The 19,811-nt window shown below is 47.6% G+C and overlaps 1 protein-coding gene across 2 annotated transcripts in view; it reads left to right on the forward strand.

Annotated features, from left to right (window-relative positions):
- faf1 (Fas (TNFRSF6) associated factor 1) overlaps positions 1–19,811 on the forward strand; it is an 84,984-nt gene that overhangs the window by 51,842 nt on the left and 13,331 nt on the right. For both annotated transcript variants that reach the window (XM_064333324.1, XM_064333322.1), the window contains exons 13-17: positions 5,518–5,672; positions 12,153–12,289; positions 12,520–12,608; positions 17,289–17,369; positions 17,706–17,783. In XM_064333324.1, the coding sequence (XP_064189394.1) occupies positions 5,518–5,672; positions 12,153–12,289; positions 12,520–12,608; positions 17,289–17,369; positions 17,706–17,783 (540 nt within the window). The remainder of the gene's footprint in view (positions 1–5,517; positions 5,673–12,152; positions 12,290–12,519; positions 12,609–17,288; positions 17,370–17,705; positions 17,784–19,811) is intronic.

Below are 19,811 nucleotides of genomic sequence, written 5' to 3' on the forward strand. Positions count from 1 at the left end.
CGACGAGATGAGACTCGGAAGAAGCCGATTTTCCGATTCCCGCCTCAAGTGGCGGTGGGGTGACGTTAAGCAGCGACCCTGCCCGCCGCCGCCGCCGCCATCGCCATCGCCATCGCCATCACAACGCCCTCTTGAAGAAATTGTCCTAAGTCCCTGGCTCTTGTCGCCCGGCCCGGCTGCTCATTAAGTGGTTATTGGAAGTGGTGCGGGGTTCACGGGGGGGATTTGGTGGAGGGCCCTTCTCCTGCCCCCGGAGGCTCTGGGGGCTAATCGCTAAGTAAAACACTACATTTGATGAAGTGTTTCTGGAGGCGGACGGACGCGCTCAATCCGCCCTTAATGAAAACGCCGCGAGGTCTTTGAGCCCTCCGAGGGGATCAGCGCTAAAGCCCCCCCCGCGCTGGCCACCCATCCCCGCCAGCGCCCTCTCAATCCCCCTAACGTGCCGGTTAATCGCAGTAACCCCGCTCTCTCGCTCCCACAAGGGGCACATCAAAATTCATAGCTCCTCTGGGGGAGGGTCCCCCCCCGCCTCCCCCCCTCCCCCCTTATAGAGCGAGCGAAGGTGGCAGCGGAGAAATCGATACCTCAGGTGGAGAGATAAGCACTCTCCGTCCTTCATCCCTCTCTCTCTGAAGCGCTTAATCTCCCGCTGATGTCTCCAGCTCTTTGGCTCTGCGCGCTGACAGCTGAACGTGTGTGGCGGTTGACAAATGAGTTCAGCGGAACTGTCGCAGTTTGGTTCTGCTGAGTCATCACATCATTTGACATTTTTTGGCATAAATATCTCATTCAGAATTACGACCAATCTGTATTCCATTAAGGAAAGAGCTCTTAAACTGATAAATGGGGGGTAGGGGGTTATTTTATTTTGTATATGATATTTTGGTTTCATTATGAATTTAATTATCGCAAGCAGTGACATTTTTCACAAAGCCTCCATTCTGTGTCTGTGTCCAGAAATACACATTGTGTCAGATATTCTGGCCAGCCATTCATACCCTTGGCCACAATGAATCAAAATATGATAAATCTTGTTTGAATGTACATCTGTAAATTCTGGCCGTACGTCTACAATTACGTAAATTTTCAATCAGAAATGATTCACTGATGCTGATTGGTCCTTGGCTTATGATTAAACACATATAATATTAGCTGGCCTTTCTTATTTATTTTCATTTGTATCAAAAGATTGATGAGTAGTAGTGTGTCGGACTCGTGTTGTGGCTTTTCATGTTCAGGATAGAAGCAGACAATCAGGTTTGTGCAGCGCTCTCATGCAGTGCATCACAGACCCTGGGAATACAGTAGTGGCCTTGCACACACTCAAACTCAGCTGTGTGAGAGCAGGAGTTATGCACTTACTGTGCATCGCTTTGGATAAAAGCATCTGCCAATTGAATGTAATGCAGTAGCATTGGGATATTATTGTGCTGGGTACTATATGCTCCTGCCAATACCCTTCTTGCAAATCCATTTCAGCATTAAAATAATTTAATGATCCAGGTGTTTTCCACAGGAAGACTAGAGATATCATCCATTCAGTTCCCTACAGTGATGTAAGTGCCAGCTGCAAGGTCTAGGAAGTTTCTATAGTGTGAGAGACATTTGACCAACCTGCTAGGTTTTATGGAAAAAAACTGAAGTTGAAACTGTATGAGCGTTGGAGAGTGAATCTGATCTGCGGGGATAATTGTTGTGTTGTTAGACCTGGGCTGCTGGCCAACTCCTGTTTTAAAGAAGCCATAGCATGTGACACTCGGGAATCCGTGGATATGTTGAATAGTTCGTGTTGGCACATAACATTTATTTGAAGTGTGAATGGCCCAATGAACTTGTATGTGTTTAGAATATGTGAAGAAGGTGGATTTCATTGGAAGTGCTCACATTTAGAGCTGCCATCTTCTTTGGAAGCTTATGTGCATTCATGTAAGAATAGACTTCCAGTGGAAAAGGCCCACAGTGGGCTGGTCTAGTGTAGCTGGAGAAGAGCTCCAGGGGGCCCTCAGGATTCAGGCATGTAATGGCAAAGCTTGTACAGGAAGCACAGGGCTGCAGGTGAAAGGTGTGGATATGTTGATGCCACTATTATTCAGACCACACTACTGATAGCCCTGTAACTCAAATAAGTCCCTGCATTTAATAAGTGCATAATTCCTTTCAGTTTCCTTTCAGATTCATTTCAGTTAATCAGGCAGGAAAACGAAAGCGCAAGTTGCAGCTTTATTTGAACTAGAATTGGTAAACAGTCAGCCCATTCATTCCTCCCATTAATTCTTCTTTGATGTTCATATAATTAGTTCTCTTTCTCCCGTTTGGGAGAGAGGCTGATGGAAATCAGACCTATGATCCCTCTTCTGATACTTTTTTTTTGTTCTGTATGAGCGAAAATATGACTTGCCATTTAGTGCGCACATTAATACACATTTGACTCTTGCCAATTGTGGCAGTTTCCCCTTGTTTGGTGCAGTTTTGCCTTGTTTGGTGCAGTTTTGCCTTGTTTGGGGCAGTTTCCCCTTGTTTGGTGCAGTTTCTCCCTGATTGGGGCAGGCAGTTTTGCTTTGTTTGGTGCAGTTTTTCCTTGTTTGGGGCAGTTTCTCCTTGATTGGGGCAGTTTTGCTTTGTTTGGTGTAGTTTTGCCTTGTTTGGGGCAGTTTCTCCTTGTTTGGTGCAGTTTCTCCTTGATTGGGGCAGTTTTGCTTTGTTTGGTGTAGTTTTGCCTTGTTTGGTGCAGTTTAGCCTTGTTTGCTGCTGTAATATCACAGGCTTCATACTGAAATAGTCATGCAGTATCAGTATTTTAAATATTGGATGGGTCTCCTTATCTACAGGCTCAAGTGTACAGTGTACATTTTCTTTGTAGTCTGCATTTTTGAAATATTTAGTCAAAATTACCTTTTTAACTCCTGTGATAAGTCAAAAATTTTGTTGGCTCTTTCTTCCTGTCCTGAACTTACGTTTGAGTTTTAACACTCAAACTGAGTGACACAAGTCATGAAAGCGGTGTCCGATTTATTTTAACGCCATTGCTGGGGAATTAGCATTCTCAGTGACCGGACTCCGGGGTGGCAGTAATCTGAGCTCTTCATTTTAAACTGTTTGCTTTTGTAGAGGCTGCTCGGAGCGATCCCATTCACGGGGTCCCTCTGTTCCCCAAACATGCTCCATAATTAAAAAGGTCCTCCCGCAACACAAATACATAAACCGAGTGTTCCTCTAATTAAAAACGCGCCTCGTCAGAGGCCATATATGGAAATGTGTTTACGGTGGCTCTTTATTATCTGGCAGGTGTATTTTCGTACTTGCAATCCCCCCCCCCCCCCCCACCCCCAAAGACGCGCGGGGTGCTGCTGGATCACGCTCGCATAACAAAACGTCGCGTAAATAAGAAGTCCCAGGCGCGAGGGATAACGAGGGGTAGGGGAGGGGATATGAGAACGTTTGTGCGTTTCTGACCCGATGTGTTTGGATTCGTCCCCGGCCTCCGCTGTCAGCTTGGCGCTGGAGGCTTGTTTCTGTTCAGCTGCGAGCTGAACACCTGCGGGGCAGCCCTCGCGCTCATGTTGCACATAATCGCACGTTCTCAGCCGACAACACAAAACCGGCCGGATGTTGGTGCAAAGTTTTTTTCCCATTGTTTTTTTTTTTCTTTCTCTTATTTCTTCTTGCCTTTTCCTCCGTTTCCCAGAACACTGTTTCTGGTTCACGGAGTTGGAGAGAAAGTGACAGGGCCCCTGGCATGTAAGCTTTGCCTGATGGAGCGTACCCCAAAATCACAGTCCTCAAATTCATTTATGATTAAGCAGAACTGCACTGTACACCCAATCAGGTCCGTGGGGCTTCTGAACGGATTTTGGTCTCGATAAGTTGAAATCAACAAGTGACAGCACAGAGTCGTTCATAGTGGGGGTTTCGTACTGTAGAAGACAGCACTGGCTCTGAGGAACATGGCTGTGTTATTTACTGGATTTCTTAAACGCGGCTGAAATTTGCTGTTGGTGTGACAGTCCTGTAGGAATTTGGGGTGCTCTGTGGCTCACAGTCTTGCGCCGTTCGTGTTTACCTTAATCTAGGGGCAGTGACCTCGCCTTTAAAGCTGGTCATCGGCTCGGTTTCTGACTCAGGGCGGACCTGGTACTTTTTAGGATCCCGTACCTCTTGTGCTTGAAGTCAGCCTTCTAGTCAGCGCAGTGGAAACTCGGATAAAGGGAACAGTGATACTCTAGGCTGTGGAGTTAGGAAGAAGGGCGTTTGTGCGTGTTGGGGTCTGCTCAGCAGAACCACAGAAGTGAACATTTTTGGAAGCTCGGAGTAAAAAGGGGGCCTCGCCATGTAGACAAATCTCACTTTACCACTGAAGAATGTGTGTGTGTGTGTGTGTGTGTGTGTGTGTGTGTGTGTGTGTGTGTGTGTGTGTGTGTGTGTGTGTGTGTGTGTGTGTGTGTGTGTGGTTTTTGTTTTCTCTCGGTAAAGAAAAGTTCTCCCCTCTTCAAGCTGCATTTGCTTGTCTTCTCAGCGTGAGTGTTTAATCTTTTCAGGGTGTTCAATTGGGCCACTGAATGAGCCCCGAGCTCTCTCCTGCGCCGAGCCGCGGAGCTTATTCTAAACCTCTAATCGCTGAGCAAACACAGCAGTGCTCTCCCACTCCTTTTCTGCACAGGCCACAATATAGCACTACTTTTTTTTTTTTTTTTTTTCCCCTCCTCTCTCTCTCCTTCACTTTCACTTACTTTTCTCCGTACTTTTTTTTTTTTTTTTTTTTTTTTGTTTTTGGTCTTAAAAGTGGAGAGTGAAGCCGCGGCGGCGCACCCCCTCCTCGCGTTATTAAAGGGGAGCGGAGAGAGAGAGAGAGAGAGAGAGGTGAAGAGACCGCTCCGTAATTTACTGGGTTTTATTTACTACATCATCCAAATAACCTTTTCTGCGTGCGTGTTTGTTTTTTAATTAGTTGTCAGTCTTGAGAATCTCTGGCTCATACGGCGGCGCAAATATCCCCCCAGATTTAGAGCTCCGTCAATATTGTGGGCCCCCGCCGCTAACCTGCGCAGGCAGAGGGGCGCTGGCATTTGATGCAAAATAAATAAACCGAATTGTTCCTTTTGTTTTTTCATTGGCCGCCTCAAAGAAAGTTTTATTTGCTCCCTGTTCGTTTATTGCGCGCCGTGTTTGCTCTCCGCCGGGCCGGCCTTGCGAGGGTGGCCCGCTCCCTCCTGCAGATGCTCGGCTCGGTAGTCAGGAAGGGAAGCGCTCCGGCCCCTCAGACTCTCCCTTTATTGATTAGGCAGCAGCGGAGGCTGCTTTCTTACCCGCAGATGTAAAACCGTCCCTAGTCTTCCCTCCCCGTGAGTCTTAAGTCTGCGGCTCAGGGCTGAGTGCGGCCCTCTTGTTGGTCGTCTTTGCTTCCGCCGGTGGTGAGTCCTTCTCTCATCCCCTCCTCCTCCTTCCTCCCCGCGCCGTCCTCCTCCTCCTCCTCCTCCTCCTCGCTGAATTGCGTTCCCGTTGTCTCTCGATCCGCAGAGAAAGCTGCTGGCCATCTACCTCCACAATGACGAGAGCGTGCTCACCAACGTCTTCTGTTCCCAAATGATGTGCGCGGAGTCCATAGTCTCCTATCTCAGCCAGAACTTCATCACCTGGGCCTGGGACGTCACTAAGGAAGCTAACAAAGCCAGGTACGCCCGTGAAGCATGTTTACATCACTGCGAGCACCACCCATCTCACATACAACTGACGTAAGCAGAAAGAGAGGCTGGCTTAGCTGATGTTTAATATATACCACGCCATGCTAGTAAGGTCATGTGGTGGGTTGTGCTAATGTCATGTATATTCAAGATGAGCATTTGGCACTATGTATTCTTGAGAAACATAGCCATCTTGCTGGCTCAGTAGTTAGTATGAAGAGCTATTATCCGTTTAAACAGGCAATTTTAGTTTAAACTTGCGTTCACTCGCTTGAGCTTAAAACTGACTCGGGGTGAAATATGCAAATGAAAACATCCTGACCTGAGACAGAGCATAATAACTGAGCAGGAACTATATTTGTGCGCTCATGAATTGGCCATGATCCAGAAATGGGCCAGCTCACCACATGGCCCCTCTTCAGCAGGTCCCCGATTCCGCACAGTCCCAAAATTACCCTGTGCTAATTGGGCCATCTCAGCCCAAGAGGAGTACTCAACAAAAAGTAGTAATAATGATAAATGTTCTTAAAAATGCTTGGTAAATATCTTTGGCTACTTGGCACTAACCTAACAAAATAAGATTGCTCTTCTTTCAGGTTGCTTGAAAAAGTACTTGAGTTAATTGCTTGTAGCTTTTTTAATAGTAGACATCTTTTTTGTAGTAGAAATGAGGTAAAAATTTAGTAGAAGTCACCAACTACATTACATGAAATTACATTACATTACAGGCATTTAGCAGATACTCGTATCCAGAGTGACTTACACATTTACACTGACTTACACTTTTTCATAGAATTGAACTAGTCTGCTTTATTGTCAAACCTGTTTTATCAGTTTGCAAGCACACTTTGTTGCCTATAAAATGTGAACAGTGTTCACATTTTGACAGTGTACTAGGAAAAGAATATACTTCATTTTGCTTTTGTTTGCATGTAGGATTCCATAAAGTGCAGAAACATTCCCTCAGACTGACTTCAAAGGTGAACAAATTACTGGTGCTGCTACATGGCCTGAAATGCTAGTAATGGAACAGGACTGATTATTTCACTGGCCTTTTCAGTCAACAATTTTTCAGCCTTAGAAATAAATTTCCATTCACTTCCTTGAGTCACTTCCATTAGGAGTTCAACAAAACTGCGGAGGATAAAGTTAAGTGCCTGTTTGCTGCAGCTTTTTTTTTTTTACCAGCCTCGTTTGGCGCTCTGAAACTCCTCCAAATCGGAGTAATTTTGTCCGGTTTTCTGAACTCTTGAGAGCCACAGAAACGTGTGTGAGGCTCTGGCTTGTCAAGCGAGAGTAGATGATATCTTAATCGAGGAAATTTCGGCACCCCCGTCACCCCCGGTCTCTCTAACCCGAGCATCTCTGGCCACGTAGGCGGGGGGGGGGGGGTGAACACATACCCATGACAAAAGCAGTTGTGTTTGCGGAATGAGGCCCCCATTGAACAATCCTTTCTAATCTGCGTGAATGGAGGGCCAATTATACACAGAGCCCCCGAGTGGAGCGGCCTCCGAGAATATCTTCATTTTGTTTGGGCCCGAGCGTGACTGCCACTCCGTCCATATGTCATCCGCTGCAGTTGCACACACCCAGCAGCAGGTTCTGGATTCAGTGCATTTACTGTTCCCAGGAAGTCAAAAGTGGTGGGGTTTTAGCATGGGGGGGAGGGGGGGAAAGGGAGCAGGGGGGGTGTTCAGAGCCGGGGAGATTGTGGGGATTTGGGGAGAGCTGGTGTGGAGATGCTAATTGATCCGAGCCCCCCCCCTCCCCCCCCCTCCAGATTCCTCCCTCAGTGCGCCCGTTTCCTGGCAGGTATTTTCCCTGACCCTGGCAGTGCCTATCCACTCTCACAAGCCCCTCAACTCTTGACCCCAAACCGGTCTCACCCCCCTACGTCCCCCCTCCGCCCCGGTGCAGCAGGGGCATAATGGAGCGGCAGCCCAGGTGTGAGTGCTCGGCTGAGGGGCCAGACAGGGCCCTCCTCCCGCGGGGGAGCGGGGGACCCGGCCGGTAGCCAGATGGAGGTTTGATTGGGCCCAGCAGCAGCCCTGGCTCCAGGGCAGGCTAAAGGCTTTTCCTTCCACTACGCTACACCACTAAGCCCACCCCCTGGAAGGAGGCGTTTAAGAAAGACGGGGGGAGAGTTTCAGACACTGACCCCGCTCCTTTTTTTATTTCCTTTTAGGATACTCTGCCCCCTCATTCCTCTCCCTTTCTCCCTTTTGCTTTTTGCTTTTTGCCCCAGCTGAGCCATTTTATTGCAGATTAAAGGCGGGCAACATCTGGAGCTTTTCAGAATTTTTCGCTGCTACACACACACACACGCACACGCGCGCGCACACACACACGCTGTCACATTCTCACGCTCTCAGGTTGAGGCTGACTGACTGCTGATTGGTATTAGTCACAGTGGTTGTGCAGAACGTGTCCTGGCTCCTAGGGCTTTTTTTTTTTTTTTTTTCCCTCCCAAGGAATCTGCCGGACCGCATTGTTTGGCTCGCACTATTTTAAATAGCTCGAGCGAGTACACTTCATACCGCATCAGAAATAGTGTGCGCTCCTGTCAACCGTGATTGACACTGACGTTATTTTAAAATACTTCAGACAAAGGACACTGTTCGTGGGAAGTACGGAAAGAATTTGAAAATGAATACAGTATGACATTAATTTCATTTGAGGGTTGCACATTAATCATTGTTGTCAATTTTAAGTGTTAAGGCTGTAGCTTTTGTGCATCTTACCAGAATACTCCCTATTGTGTATACTGTATGCAGTTACTTTGTACTGTACTGTGCACTCTGGTGGAAAGAAGGAATTCCACATTGAACATTTTAACTAATGTAAAGTGCATTACCATTACCCTGTACCGTGGAATTTAAATGCAAAAGGGAGTTGTGTTTTTATTACCGGTACTTCTAGCACATTAATAAGTAACCTTTTCATGGAACGCCTGAGGCCTTTATTTGATCCTAAACATGTCCGGACAGAAATCGAGTGCGCAGTATTTGTGGCAAAGTATCTTTTTTTTTGACGTTCCGTGGAGACAGTTCTCCGCATGGTTGAACAATGGACAGTGATTGCTGGGAGGTGTTCAGTGAGGTTTGTGGAGTACTGAAGCAGTCCATTTAGATCATGCCAATCACTCTGCTACCGTCTGGGGAAGCATTAACATTTTCACATCTGGAGCGGAGGATGGCCGTGAGGAGAATCTGATTCGCTGTTCTCGTTAAAAAACCACTAGTGCACACGGTGTGTGTGAGAAACCATCCCGAACCTAAACTCAGCTTGCGACTTTTTAAGTTTTATTTGAAAAAAACTCCTGTGGAATCCATCAATGGGGAGTGTCACTTAAACACACATCTTATGATTTATTCATTTAATTTATTTTTTATTTTTTGCTAGTGTAAATTTTAAATTAGAGCTATAATGAATAAGCATCAACTGATTTAGACTGTCCTTTTTTGCGGTGTTTCTTAACGGCTTGGGAACATGCAGCTGTTGATTTGAAACGAACTATGTAATCTTCTCCTGCTGTAGGTGGCCTTTGATCTGGTAGAGATCATTGTTTAGAGCCCACAGAGCCAACTGGCCTGCTGGAGGGTGAATTGGGGGTGATATGCATGTTAAGTTATAAAAGCCATTATTTAGGCTCCAGAATATACACTACATTTCCAAAAGCATGTGGACACCCCTTCTAATTTGTGGTTTTGGCTATTTCAGCCACACCCACTGCTAACAGGTGCATACAATCAAGAATACAGCCATGCAATCTCCATTGCAATAGAATGGGCTGTACTGTAGAGCTCAGTGACTTTCAACGTGGCACTGTCATAAGATGCCACCTTTCTGACTAGTCAGTTTGTCAAATTTCTGCCCTGCTAGAGCTGCCCCAGTCAACAGTTGGTGCTTTTATTATGAAGTGGAAATTTATAGGAGCAACAACACCTCAACCGAGAAGCTGTAGGCCACACAAGCTCACAGAACGAGACCGCTGAGTGCTGAAGCATGTGGCACGTAAAAATCACCTTGAAACACTCACTAGAGAGTTCCAAACTATCTCTGGAAACAATGTCTGCACATGAACTGTTTGTCAACAGTTTCATGAAATGGGTTTCCATGGCCGAGCAGCTGTACCCAAGCCTAAGATCACCATGCACAATGCCAAGCGTTGGCTGTAGTGGTGTGAAGCACACCGTTGGACTCTGGAGCAGTGGGAATGTGGTCTCCCGGGTGATGAATCACACTTCACTATCTGGCAGTTTGACAGATGAATCTGGGTTTGTCGGAATGCAGTCTGAACTAATCATGGTCTGGGGCTGTTTTTCATGGTTTTTATGGTTCTAGGCCCTTTAGATCCTGCGAAGGAAAATCTTAATGCTACAGCATACAGTGACATTCTAGAGAATTGTGCACTTCCAGCTGTTTGGGGACTGCCCTTTCCTGTTTCAGCATGGCAGTGCCTCCATGCACAACCCAAGGTCCATATAGAAATGGTTTGCTGAGTGTGGTGGGGAAGAATTTTACTGGCCTGCACAGAGCCCTGACCTCTACCCCATCAAACACCTTTGGGATGAGTTGAAATGCCGACTGCGAGCCAGGCCTTATCGCCCAACATCAGTGCCCAACCTCACTAATGCTCTTGTGGCCGAATGGAAGTGAATCCCTGCCGCCAAGTTCCAAAATCTACTGGAAAGCCTTCCCAGAAGAGTGGAGGCAGTTACAGCAGCAAAGGGGGGGGTCCAACTCCATATTAATGCCCATGGTTTCGGAATGAGATGTTCAGTAAGTACATATGGGTATGGTGTTCAGGTGTCCACATACTTTTGGAAATGTTGTGTATATGTGTGTATATAGAAAATCCAAACTGGCGGCATCTTTATTAGAAGCAGTGCTTGTGTTGGCCAGTTCATAAGAATGCCAATGTGTAATAAAATATACACAACATTTTGTGTGCGTGTGTGTATATACATATATAACATGAAATAAATAATATATTGTATATAAAACCCAGCTTGTATAAACGCTGCTTCTGATAAAGATGCAAGTTGCATATTTGTTCTTATATAGCTTCAGATCTGGACTGTAAGAAACCTGGTACTCTGGTGTTTTCGCCATGCGGCCGTAGCTCTCTCTCTCTCTCCTTCCTGAGACGAGGGTGTTGAGGAGAGGCGAGCCTCACATAATGGGGTTGGGTTTCACTGCAGCCCGTGGCGATTGTTCTCGCGTCCTGTGTGAGTGGTTGGAATTAGCTCCCTGCGATATTGTTTACGGCCAGCCCCGGCCAGGCCTGTTTCCAGCCCTCTGCACCCAGGGCCCCAGCGTAGAACACAGGGCTCCACTGTCCTCCCCGGCCTCTCTGGGAGAGGGGGGCGTGTCCTCAAATATCAGGTGCTTAATTGGACACCCTCCCTTTATCCTCTGCACTCGGGTCGCCTCCAGAACGTGATGCATGTTTATTTTTCCACGTGCACCGTTCGTAAAAGGCGGACTGTGCCAGGTAGTCCCGTAGCACGGGGAATCCAAGGCTGTGCCGATGCCCAGGTAGGGAGGGTTTGACTCCGCAGGGCTCTCCTTGTCATTGTGTGACATTGGTGACTCTGTTGATTGGTTGTATCATCCTCGCACAGTATCAATAAGTTGGCCGACAGCATGCGTTTTAGAGGTGGCTTTTGGGTAGTCCAAAAACTAAGGGGAGGGGGGATGTGGGGATACACCACCAGGGATGGAAATCCCATCTGTTAACCTGGCTCATTGAGGTGCATAAAATGAGTCTTTACTCAATCCTGGACCGCCTCTGGCTATGACGGCGAGCTTCCTGCGGGGGGAACCGCTGTACGACTGGATTCCGGAGTCGACGGCGGGGTTTGGGTGCTTTAATAATGCATTCTGAAGGCTGGACTCCATGGGAAAGGACAAGCGTTTGCGGATTGGCGCGGTGCAGTGGCCACCCGGTCGGTGTCTGGCAGCCTCCAATTCATTCCTAATGAGGAGCCCGACTGCAGCGCCCTCTCCTCGCTCCACTCATCCCGCCTCAGACTACTTTCTCCACTGACCCGTCATGCTCGACCCATTCCATTCCACTACTTTTTTATTTATTTTTTTTATCAGCCAGTTATTAAAACAGATCTTATTAAAATGAGAAACTAATCTATATTTGCATTCAGTCTATGGCAATTCATTAATATTATGACATTTACGGTGAGCTCTGAGGGGTGCGCCCGCTACCCTTTTCCTCCAGCGAAATGTTAATTTAAAGTTCTGTCTTTGTAATGGAATAAGAAATCCTCTCTGCCCTATCAATTCATCATGTCTGGTGAGGAATACTAATTCCGCTCCTGCCCTTATTTAGAAGGACATCGGCGAGAGCGGAGCGCGGAATGGGTTTTAAAGTCCCGCACGTTGTGAACGGGGTGGTATTTTTGGGCAGCGGTGACCGTCTGAATGCCCCCCCCCCCCTCTTCTGTGCAGACTGCTCACCATGTGCACGAGGCTCTTCGGCAGCGTGGTGGCACAGACCATCCGAACGTACAAGACCGACCAGTTCCCCCTCCTCCTCATCGTCATGGGCAAGAGGGCGTCCAACGAAGTCTTAAACGTCATCCAAGGTAAGGACGGGGGCTGGCCGACGGGCCTTGGGTAGCTTCGGCGATGGGGTCGATTGTACCCAAGCGCAGCCCCGGCTGTTTCTCCTGGTCACGGTTTGTCAAACCGCCTCCGACAGAATTCTTAGTTTACCGTCATTGGACTCATTCATGCATTCTTTCATCCCTAAATCTTTATTCTTGTCATTGTTTTGAGTGACTTTGCTGATCCGCTCTGTGTGTTTTGTCTGCAGGAAACACGACGGTGGACGAGCTGATGATGAGGCTCATGGGGGCGATGGAGATATTCACAGCCCAGCAACAGGAGGACATCAAGGACGAGGTGAGGGGAGTGGCAGGGTTAGGGGAGGGGAACCCCAGGGGAGGGCCTGGAGACCTGAGGAGGGACAATGTCACGCACTGAATCCCCAAAACTGGGTGTGACCCGAATCTTCAAAGGGCACCCTTGAAAACCCACTTATACCGTACACATTCCACACAGGCTATAGACAGCACACTATTTTTTTGCAGCCGTACGCTCTGCGTTCCAGGCAGGCCCGCTCAGTCAGATGAGGTCTGCTCGCGGCCGTTCGTTGTGCCGCGCGCTTCCCTGTCGGGATTCTCCGCGCCTCGCCGTCGTGCGGCTGAATGGCGGGTAATCCACGGCGTCGCTACAGTACGCCGGGGAACAGACCGCCGCACGCTGAGAAGGCGAGAGCTTTGTGGCCGCCGCCGCCGCCGCCGAACTGGATGGACGGGGGGAGAAAAAAAAAACGAATGCGTTCTGGAAAAAAAAAAAAGAGCATTGTGAGTCCGGTGGAAAGAGTTGCTTTGTCTGAGGAGGTGGGAGAAAAGCACAACCGTGTTCCCGATTCTCTCCTCGCCTCTCTCTCTCTCTCTCTCTCTCTCTCTCGCGCTCTCTCTCTCAGAGGTCCCGGACAATGCGAGCAGGATGCGGATTCCGGTTCTTTCTCCCCCTCTCTTTCTCCCAGGCCCCTTTGAGCCAACAGAAACTGTGAACACAGAACAATCCCGCGGCCCCCGCTCCATTTATCGCAGCAGCCAGATAAAATGGAGACAGTGTATCTTTCGTGTAAATATGGGAATCCCGAAAGCTTAGCGAACAGAATAGGGCGCGGCTCTCGTGAGGAAACGCGCCACATCAAAAGGAGGCCATTCTGCACATTGCCCAAATGAACTCTTTCAATTTCATGCAGGAGGGCTGTTAAAGGGGCAATTGTTAGGATACAGAGGTATTTCATTCATGTATTTATTTAGCCTTTCAGAATTTGTCTGTGAGCTCATGTGAAAGGTGCTTGTCTTTTAAAATGTGTGCAACCTGCCGTTCTCCCCTTTGACTATCCACAGGTAACATCATCCAGTTTTGTTTTGCGTTTTCTTTTTTTTTTTGGTTGAAAAAAGTTCCGCTTCAGAATAAGAGAAAATACAACTGAGAAATACTGAGTCATATTTTTTTTTAAGCTTATAATTTGATTTAAATATTTTCTAGTTGGCTCTTTGCATAACAGAGTATTTCAGTTAAACTGAAGTACAAGTAACATCTGCATGGTGGGGGAATCCAAATAGGTCATCGCTCGGGCCTTCCTCAAATGGAAATGAAGATCTGATGCAGGCCAAGGGAGCTAATCTTTCATGTTTTAGTAATAAACTTATTTCCCCTTAGATTTTATCTGTGTGCACTATTATTCTTTAGGGTAGCACCTTGGCTTAGTTGTTGTACTGGCTTTCCCTGTGTAACTGATTGTGTATGCCATGGCTGTCTGTACACACACAAATTAACACTATTGAATGTGTTCCTGTGTTCACCCCAGAACGGTTCCTTTTCTAGCCACCGACTGCTGAATGTCCTCTTGTACCTGAAAACTGAAAAGAACTGTGCTTGTCAGTTTAGGCTAAACCACGATTAGATGACATTACTAACCGTCTATATTTTTAATGGGGTCCAGCATCAGACTGCATTTAATTCCCTCCTCTTCCTTTATTGAATTCATAAAGTATGATGGGAATTATTTCGTACCATTGTATTGATCATCTCACGTTAAAACACAAAATTACAACTAACCTACTACCAAAAGTGTTGTAGGAAGTACGATTTAAAACTGAGTCTGACACAGTTGTAATCAGATTCCATGTCTCAAAGAAAGAAGATATGGCAAGATTCATTTTCATTCATCCTATTTAAAGTGTGTATGAAGCCTTTTTGAAATGAATAAAAGGTTGTCAGATGGATTGTAGTGAGGTGAGGTGTTTGGTCTGGCTGTGTTTTTGTTAAAGTCATTACGCATGTCTTGTACATGCTTGCATCATGGTCTTAAGAAAAAGTTCAGCATGTTCTCATAGGACACAAGTGGGAGTCTTTTTGGCCATTTGTATTGTGCCCTGGCATTCTACAAGTTGCCATGCCCTGTCACTCTCGTTGGGCTCCTTCTGGTTAATCGCACCCCATTATTCAAGTCACTTTCAATGGATGAACAGGTCCTCTGGAGCTCAGTCATCTGTGCTGTACGTGGAGTGTCTTGATGGTACAGTTATCCCAAGACCGTCAGTGTGTTTCAACATTCAGTCGTGGGAATTTGTGAGAAATGCGCATAGATTGCTTGAAGGCTTAGAGGCAAATTTTTAGTGATTGGATGCAAGGTGACATCTGAGTCATTCTGGTATGGATACTTTTCCAACAGTAGTGACTGCAGTCAGATGCCTGGTCTTCCACAAAATAACAAAAAGCATTGACAGTGAAAGGTAACAAGAAGAATTTGTACCTTGACAATCATTTGTCATTGTGTCATCAATGACAGTCCTGTCATGTCAGACCATAGCGGAGTATGGCGTAGTATGAGTCTCGCCTTTGGTCTTATTTGAGTTACTGATTGATGTATTGCTGTTTTAGCTTAAAGAAAAGCAGCACTTTACTTTGTTAACATTGTCATTACTGTATTTATGTATTGATAATTATCTTTTTACTTATGTGATTATTACAGTTGCTTTTATATGCAGTATGGGCCCTATTGTGTGTGTGCAGGCAGGCTGAGCCTATGTCAGATGTCTCACTAGCACTGAGCAGGTTCCACAAGTCCAGGTTTTTTTTTTTTTAAGTGTTGACAATTCAAATAATTACAGTGGAAATGAAGGAAACGTGATGTGACAAAGGCGCATATCTGACATTTGAAGGAACAAATTGCAGCGGTGTGGTAACGTACTGAATGCTCTTGTTGGTGAACCACCGGAATTCAGGACCGCATCCCAGAAATGTCAAGTTGTATCCTGTCTCGGGTGTTAATTGAACATATCTAACTTTTTTGTGCCTGGAGACTTTAATTTACTCTTTACAATTTTGCTCTCGCTCGGAGTAGGGTGTTACAATTAATACATCAGAGGCTTGGCTCTTGTTCCAGAACGTACTGTTGTTCCGCAGCGTCGGTACTGTTCGTCTTTTCAAGGTAATGAGCCTCGGAGGTCCGGAATGTGGCCGTGTGCCGTGTGCAGAAACCTCAGTGGACGTAGGCGTCGGCGAATTCGCTGCGTCGCACCCCCGCGCCGTGGACGGCCCTCGCCATGACTCAGACACCCCCCCCCCCCCGTCTGCGTCGGCCACGACCGCACTGACCTCCCTCTCGCCCTGTCTGTGACTCTCGCACTCGTCAGTCACCACAGACAGCTGCCCAGACCGCAGCTGCATTCCTCAGCAACTGACATGCCTGCAAGGCAGAAACAGGCCTGGGGAGAAAGTTTTCACACTTGATTTGAGCAGATTTGATGGCTCCAGCGATGCCTCTCTTAGTCTGTTGAAGTATTTCGGTTCACATTAGCTTTTTTCTTTTTCCTAATGGGAATATGTTCAGGCTAATGCTTTTTAGGGGTTTAAGTGGTCTGTACATGGTCGTGTGTTTAAGTGCACTTCTCAGACGCTTTAATTTGTTTTATGGAAGTGCTAGTCGAGCCCCTAACCACGGGGAACAGCGTCTAATGAACATGAAGATTTTTTTAATTGCTGTGCTATAATTAAAAAAAAAAGATGATTCTGAAAATTGAATAGAGAGGAGGACGAGGGTGGGAACATACGACTGGCCTTCCCTACTGTGCATGCTGAGCTTCAGTACGCTGTTGGAAGGGAGTGTGGTTCAGACTCGGTCCGTGGAGAAACGTTTTCTCCGTGCGTATTTCTAACGCTTCGTGACACACTGTCGTGAATACGGAGCGCACGCTTTGCTAAACCGTCTCTTTTCAAACTCACCGTGAGAAAAGTGGGCGAAACATTGACGTACAGTGTCACGAAAACAAAGGCCTCTCGACACATGTATTTATCTTTGAGGTGCTACCCTTGTCAAGAAGACTTTGTTACACAACATCGCACCTAATTGTTTTGGCCACTTTTCAGGATTTACCGATGAGACAGGTTGGTGAAGCGTATTCGCTAAACCTCTTCAGAGCCCTTTATGAGAGTTCATATTCAGAAGTTTCCGGTACTACGGTTTGCTTGGCGAGATGTTGCCATCCTATTCAATTTACGGTAGTGCACTTTTTGAGACTGAGAATAAGTATACATTTTCCTTTTGACTTCCCCCACTTACTCTGTCAGTGGCTTTACCTTCGCTGTGTTTCGCGTGCGTCACAGCACGCAACCTGGGATTCAGGAAAGTCCTCCAAGCATGAAGACAAATGCCAGTCCCTGACTGCACAACACAAGCTGTTCTTTTTCTCTCCCATAGAAACCCTCTCTCCCGTTGCAGGTGCAGAAGGAGCACACTGCCTGCGGACAAACAGGCACTTGGACTAGAATAAATGGCAGTTAGTCTTGAAGAAGTTTTCAAACTGTAAACTGAAACATCAGATTCCGTCATTATGATCATTCATGTTTTCGTCCCTATGCCTGTCTGCTTTCTGACTTGATAAATTCCTGACCAGTTGATGTGTGTTGTGGTTCGTTGTTGCTTTTGTCTGGTAATGTGTCTGTGTCTGTCTCACCTCGGCATTGTTGCTCATTCCTGCCTCTCATCTCCCTCAGGACGAACGTGAAGCCAGAGAAATGGTGAAGAGGGAGCAGGACGAGGCCTACCGCTTGTCTTTAGAAGCCGATCGCAAAAAGGTGCGTTTCATGGGATATCTCAAACAGCATTCTTTCCCTCAGAGGTTACTCCGGTAACCAGAGGTGGTTACCCTGACCCCGGCCCTTCCTGCCAGTGCTGCCCCAAAGTGCGCTGGTCCAGGAGCCCGGGCCTGCAAACACAGCCCTGATCCCGTACACCGCTGATAAGACCACAAAATCAATACCGCAGACACCCAATGAGTTCTAGTGTTAAAGTTCCCAGTTTGCCTTTCATCTGGGCTGACTGTCCCTTCCCACAGGCCTTTGCTTGCGCCGCTGGCGCGGACGGCTCGGTCGTGGAGGGTAACGGTGCGGGTGTTGTGTTGTGGCTTGCAGAGAGAAGCGCAGGAGAGAGAGGAGGCCGAGCAGGTTCGTCTGGAGCAGATCCGGAAAGAGCAGGAGGAGGAGCGCGAGGTGAGGAAGGAAGTTTTTGTTTGTTTCGGATGTGCAATTTCAAGGTGCATTTCTTTGCTTCGCGTTTTGCACGTTCAGAAGTCATTGTTTGAATATGAGCAGGCCTAATTTTAATCGGGGGAAATGAAGGTGTACCAGCCCCAGAGCGGGGCCTAACTCTCTCTCTCTCTCTGGAGCGTCCCGTCGGCAGGCCCGCGGGGCTGTGTGGGATTTGTCGTCGTGCAGAAACGGGGGGAGAAGAACACGATACAGCAGCAGGAACAGAGAGCAGAGAATGCGCTCTAATCTCCGGACTGAACGCCGACTCCTGTTCCGCTCTCTCGCAGCGGCGCCATTACCGCCATTATCCTTCCCGCGTTCCCAAACCCGCAGGCTCCTTTTTAAAACCAAATAAACACTGGGACGGCAACAAAGGCGCACGTTGCTCCACGCACAAAGGGAGAGCATTATCGAAACTGGAAAGCCGTGGCTGTTCAGTCTGCAATTATATCTCCTTTTCTTCTGATTATTGGGTATTTGCTCGGTGGCGAACTCCGTAGCGACTGGATCAGGTGAAGCTGCGGTCTCAGATGATTTGTCACATTAGTTAAACAGCCCTTGGACAAAAGGCCCTGGCTGGTTTTAATTATATCACTGCGCGGTGCTCTCGGCCTCATTGCCATGGCTTCCCGTTCGCCAACAATGGCCCTGCCGTGAGCAACAGTGTAGATATTCTGAAACACAATACCCCACAATGCCCTCGCTCCCGTCCGAACGCACAGTGTATGCCTCCGTGACCTCCTGTAGGCTTACCTGACAATGCTGAGCTGCTCGCTCTGGGGGCGGGGGGGTGGGAGAGGGGGGGGTCAGGAGAGCGAACACGCATTCGAGAGGTGTGGGGGTAATTGTTTACGAGGACCTGCCCGTTTTTGGTCGGGTGGCCGGCTCTCCGCCGGTTTCGCCCGTGAGCCGGCCGGCGCTGTTGGTCGTGCGCGAGGAGCCGTGTCACGTGCAGAAGCCGTTTGTAGAAACTGCTTCTCGGGAGTGTTTGTGTTTCTTTTCTTTTCTTCTTCCCTGTTTGTTTGTTTTTTTAATGATGCTCCACTCACAGGGCTGTGGTTTGACGGAGGAGGGCTGTGTTCCTGGTGTCGGTAATGAACCTTTGGGGACCTGAGGGGCCTCCACACACACACACACACACACACACACACACACACACACACACACACACACACCTCAGGCGGAGCTTGAAAAACAACCCGAAGGAAAAGCTGGCTGACTGCAACACAGTGTGCAGTACAATGCGAAACATCAGCGTAATTTCATACGGGTTTGTTCGGAAAACAAATCACACGGCATAAGGTCAGAGAGCCGAAACTCCGCGTTACGGACTGACCGGTCAGTCAGACGGGACGTGGACCTGGAAGTAAGCGCAAACAATTACACCTTCTCAAGCACCTCATTACGGGGTATACATAAGGCAGGTCCTCTTTGTTACTGCCAGTGAGGCGGAAACAATGAGCATTAAACAGTGAAGCCACACTTTCCGTTGATTAACATAAGTAAATAATGCACATGCACCTGTCCCTCTGTGACCGCGTGTTGGGTCTGGCGAGTTGGGCACAAGTTTCCAAGGAAGCTGGCATAATGGAACACAAACAACTGTAACCTGCCTTCTCCTGTACTGCAGAGCAAAGCCTTTAAATGAACTGCTTTCTTATTTAGCAGTCAGTTTATGGAGTCACAGTGCAGTGCATCGGCTGTGCTGCTGCTCCCTCTCAGTGTTCTCTCTGCAGTCCTATGATGCAGCGAGACCCATTTGTAGCTGTGAACCTGCAGCTCTGCCCTGTACCTTTCTCAGGCTTTCTCTTTCAGTTGTTCTCGGTTGCTCTGTAATTGACCTTCAGATGACGTACTTCAGTAATATGGGTTCTGTGTAATTCCGGGTTTTTTTTTTTTTCAGACGGGTGGCTTTTTTGCCAGCAGGTGTTAGCTGTAGACTGGTCATTTGCTGCATCTTGTTGTGCCTCATGATCTGGAAAGTGGACA

This window comes from Anguilla rostrata, chromosome 4 (assembly GCF_018555375.3).
Source record: "Anguilla rostrata isolate EN2019 chromosome 4, ASM1855537v3, whole genome shotgun sequence".
Lineage (NCBI taxonomy): Eukaryota > Metazoa > Chordata > Actinopteri > Anguilliformes > Anguillidae > Anguilla > Anguilla rostrata.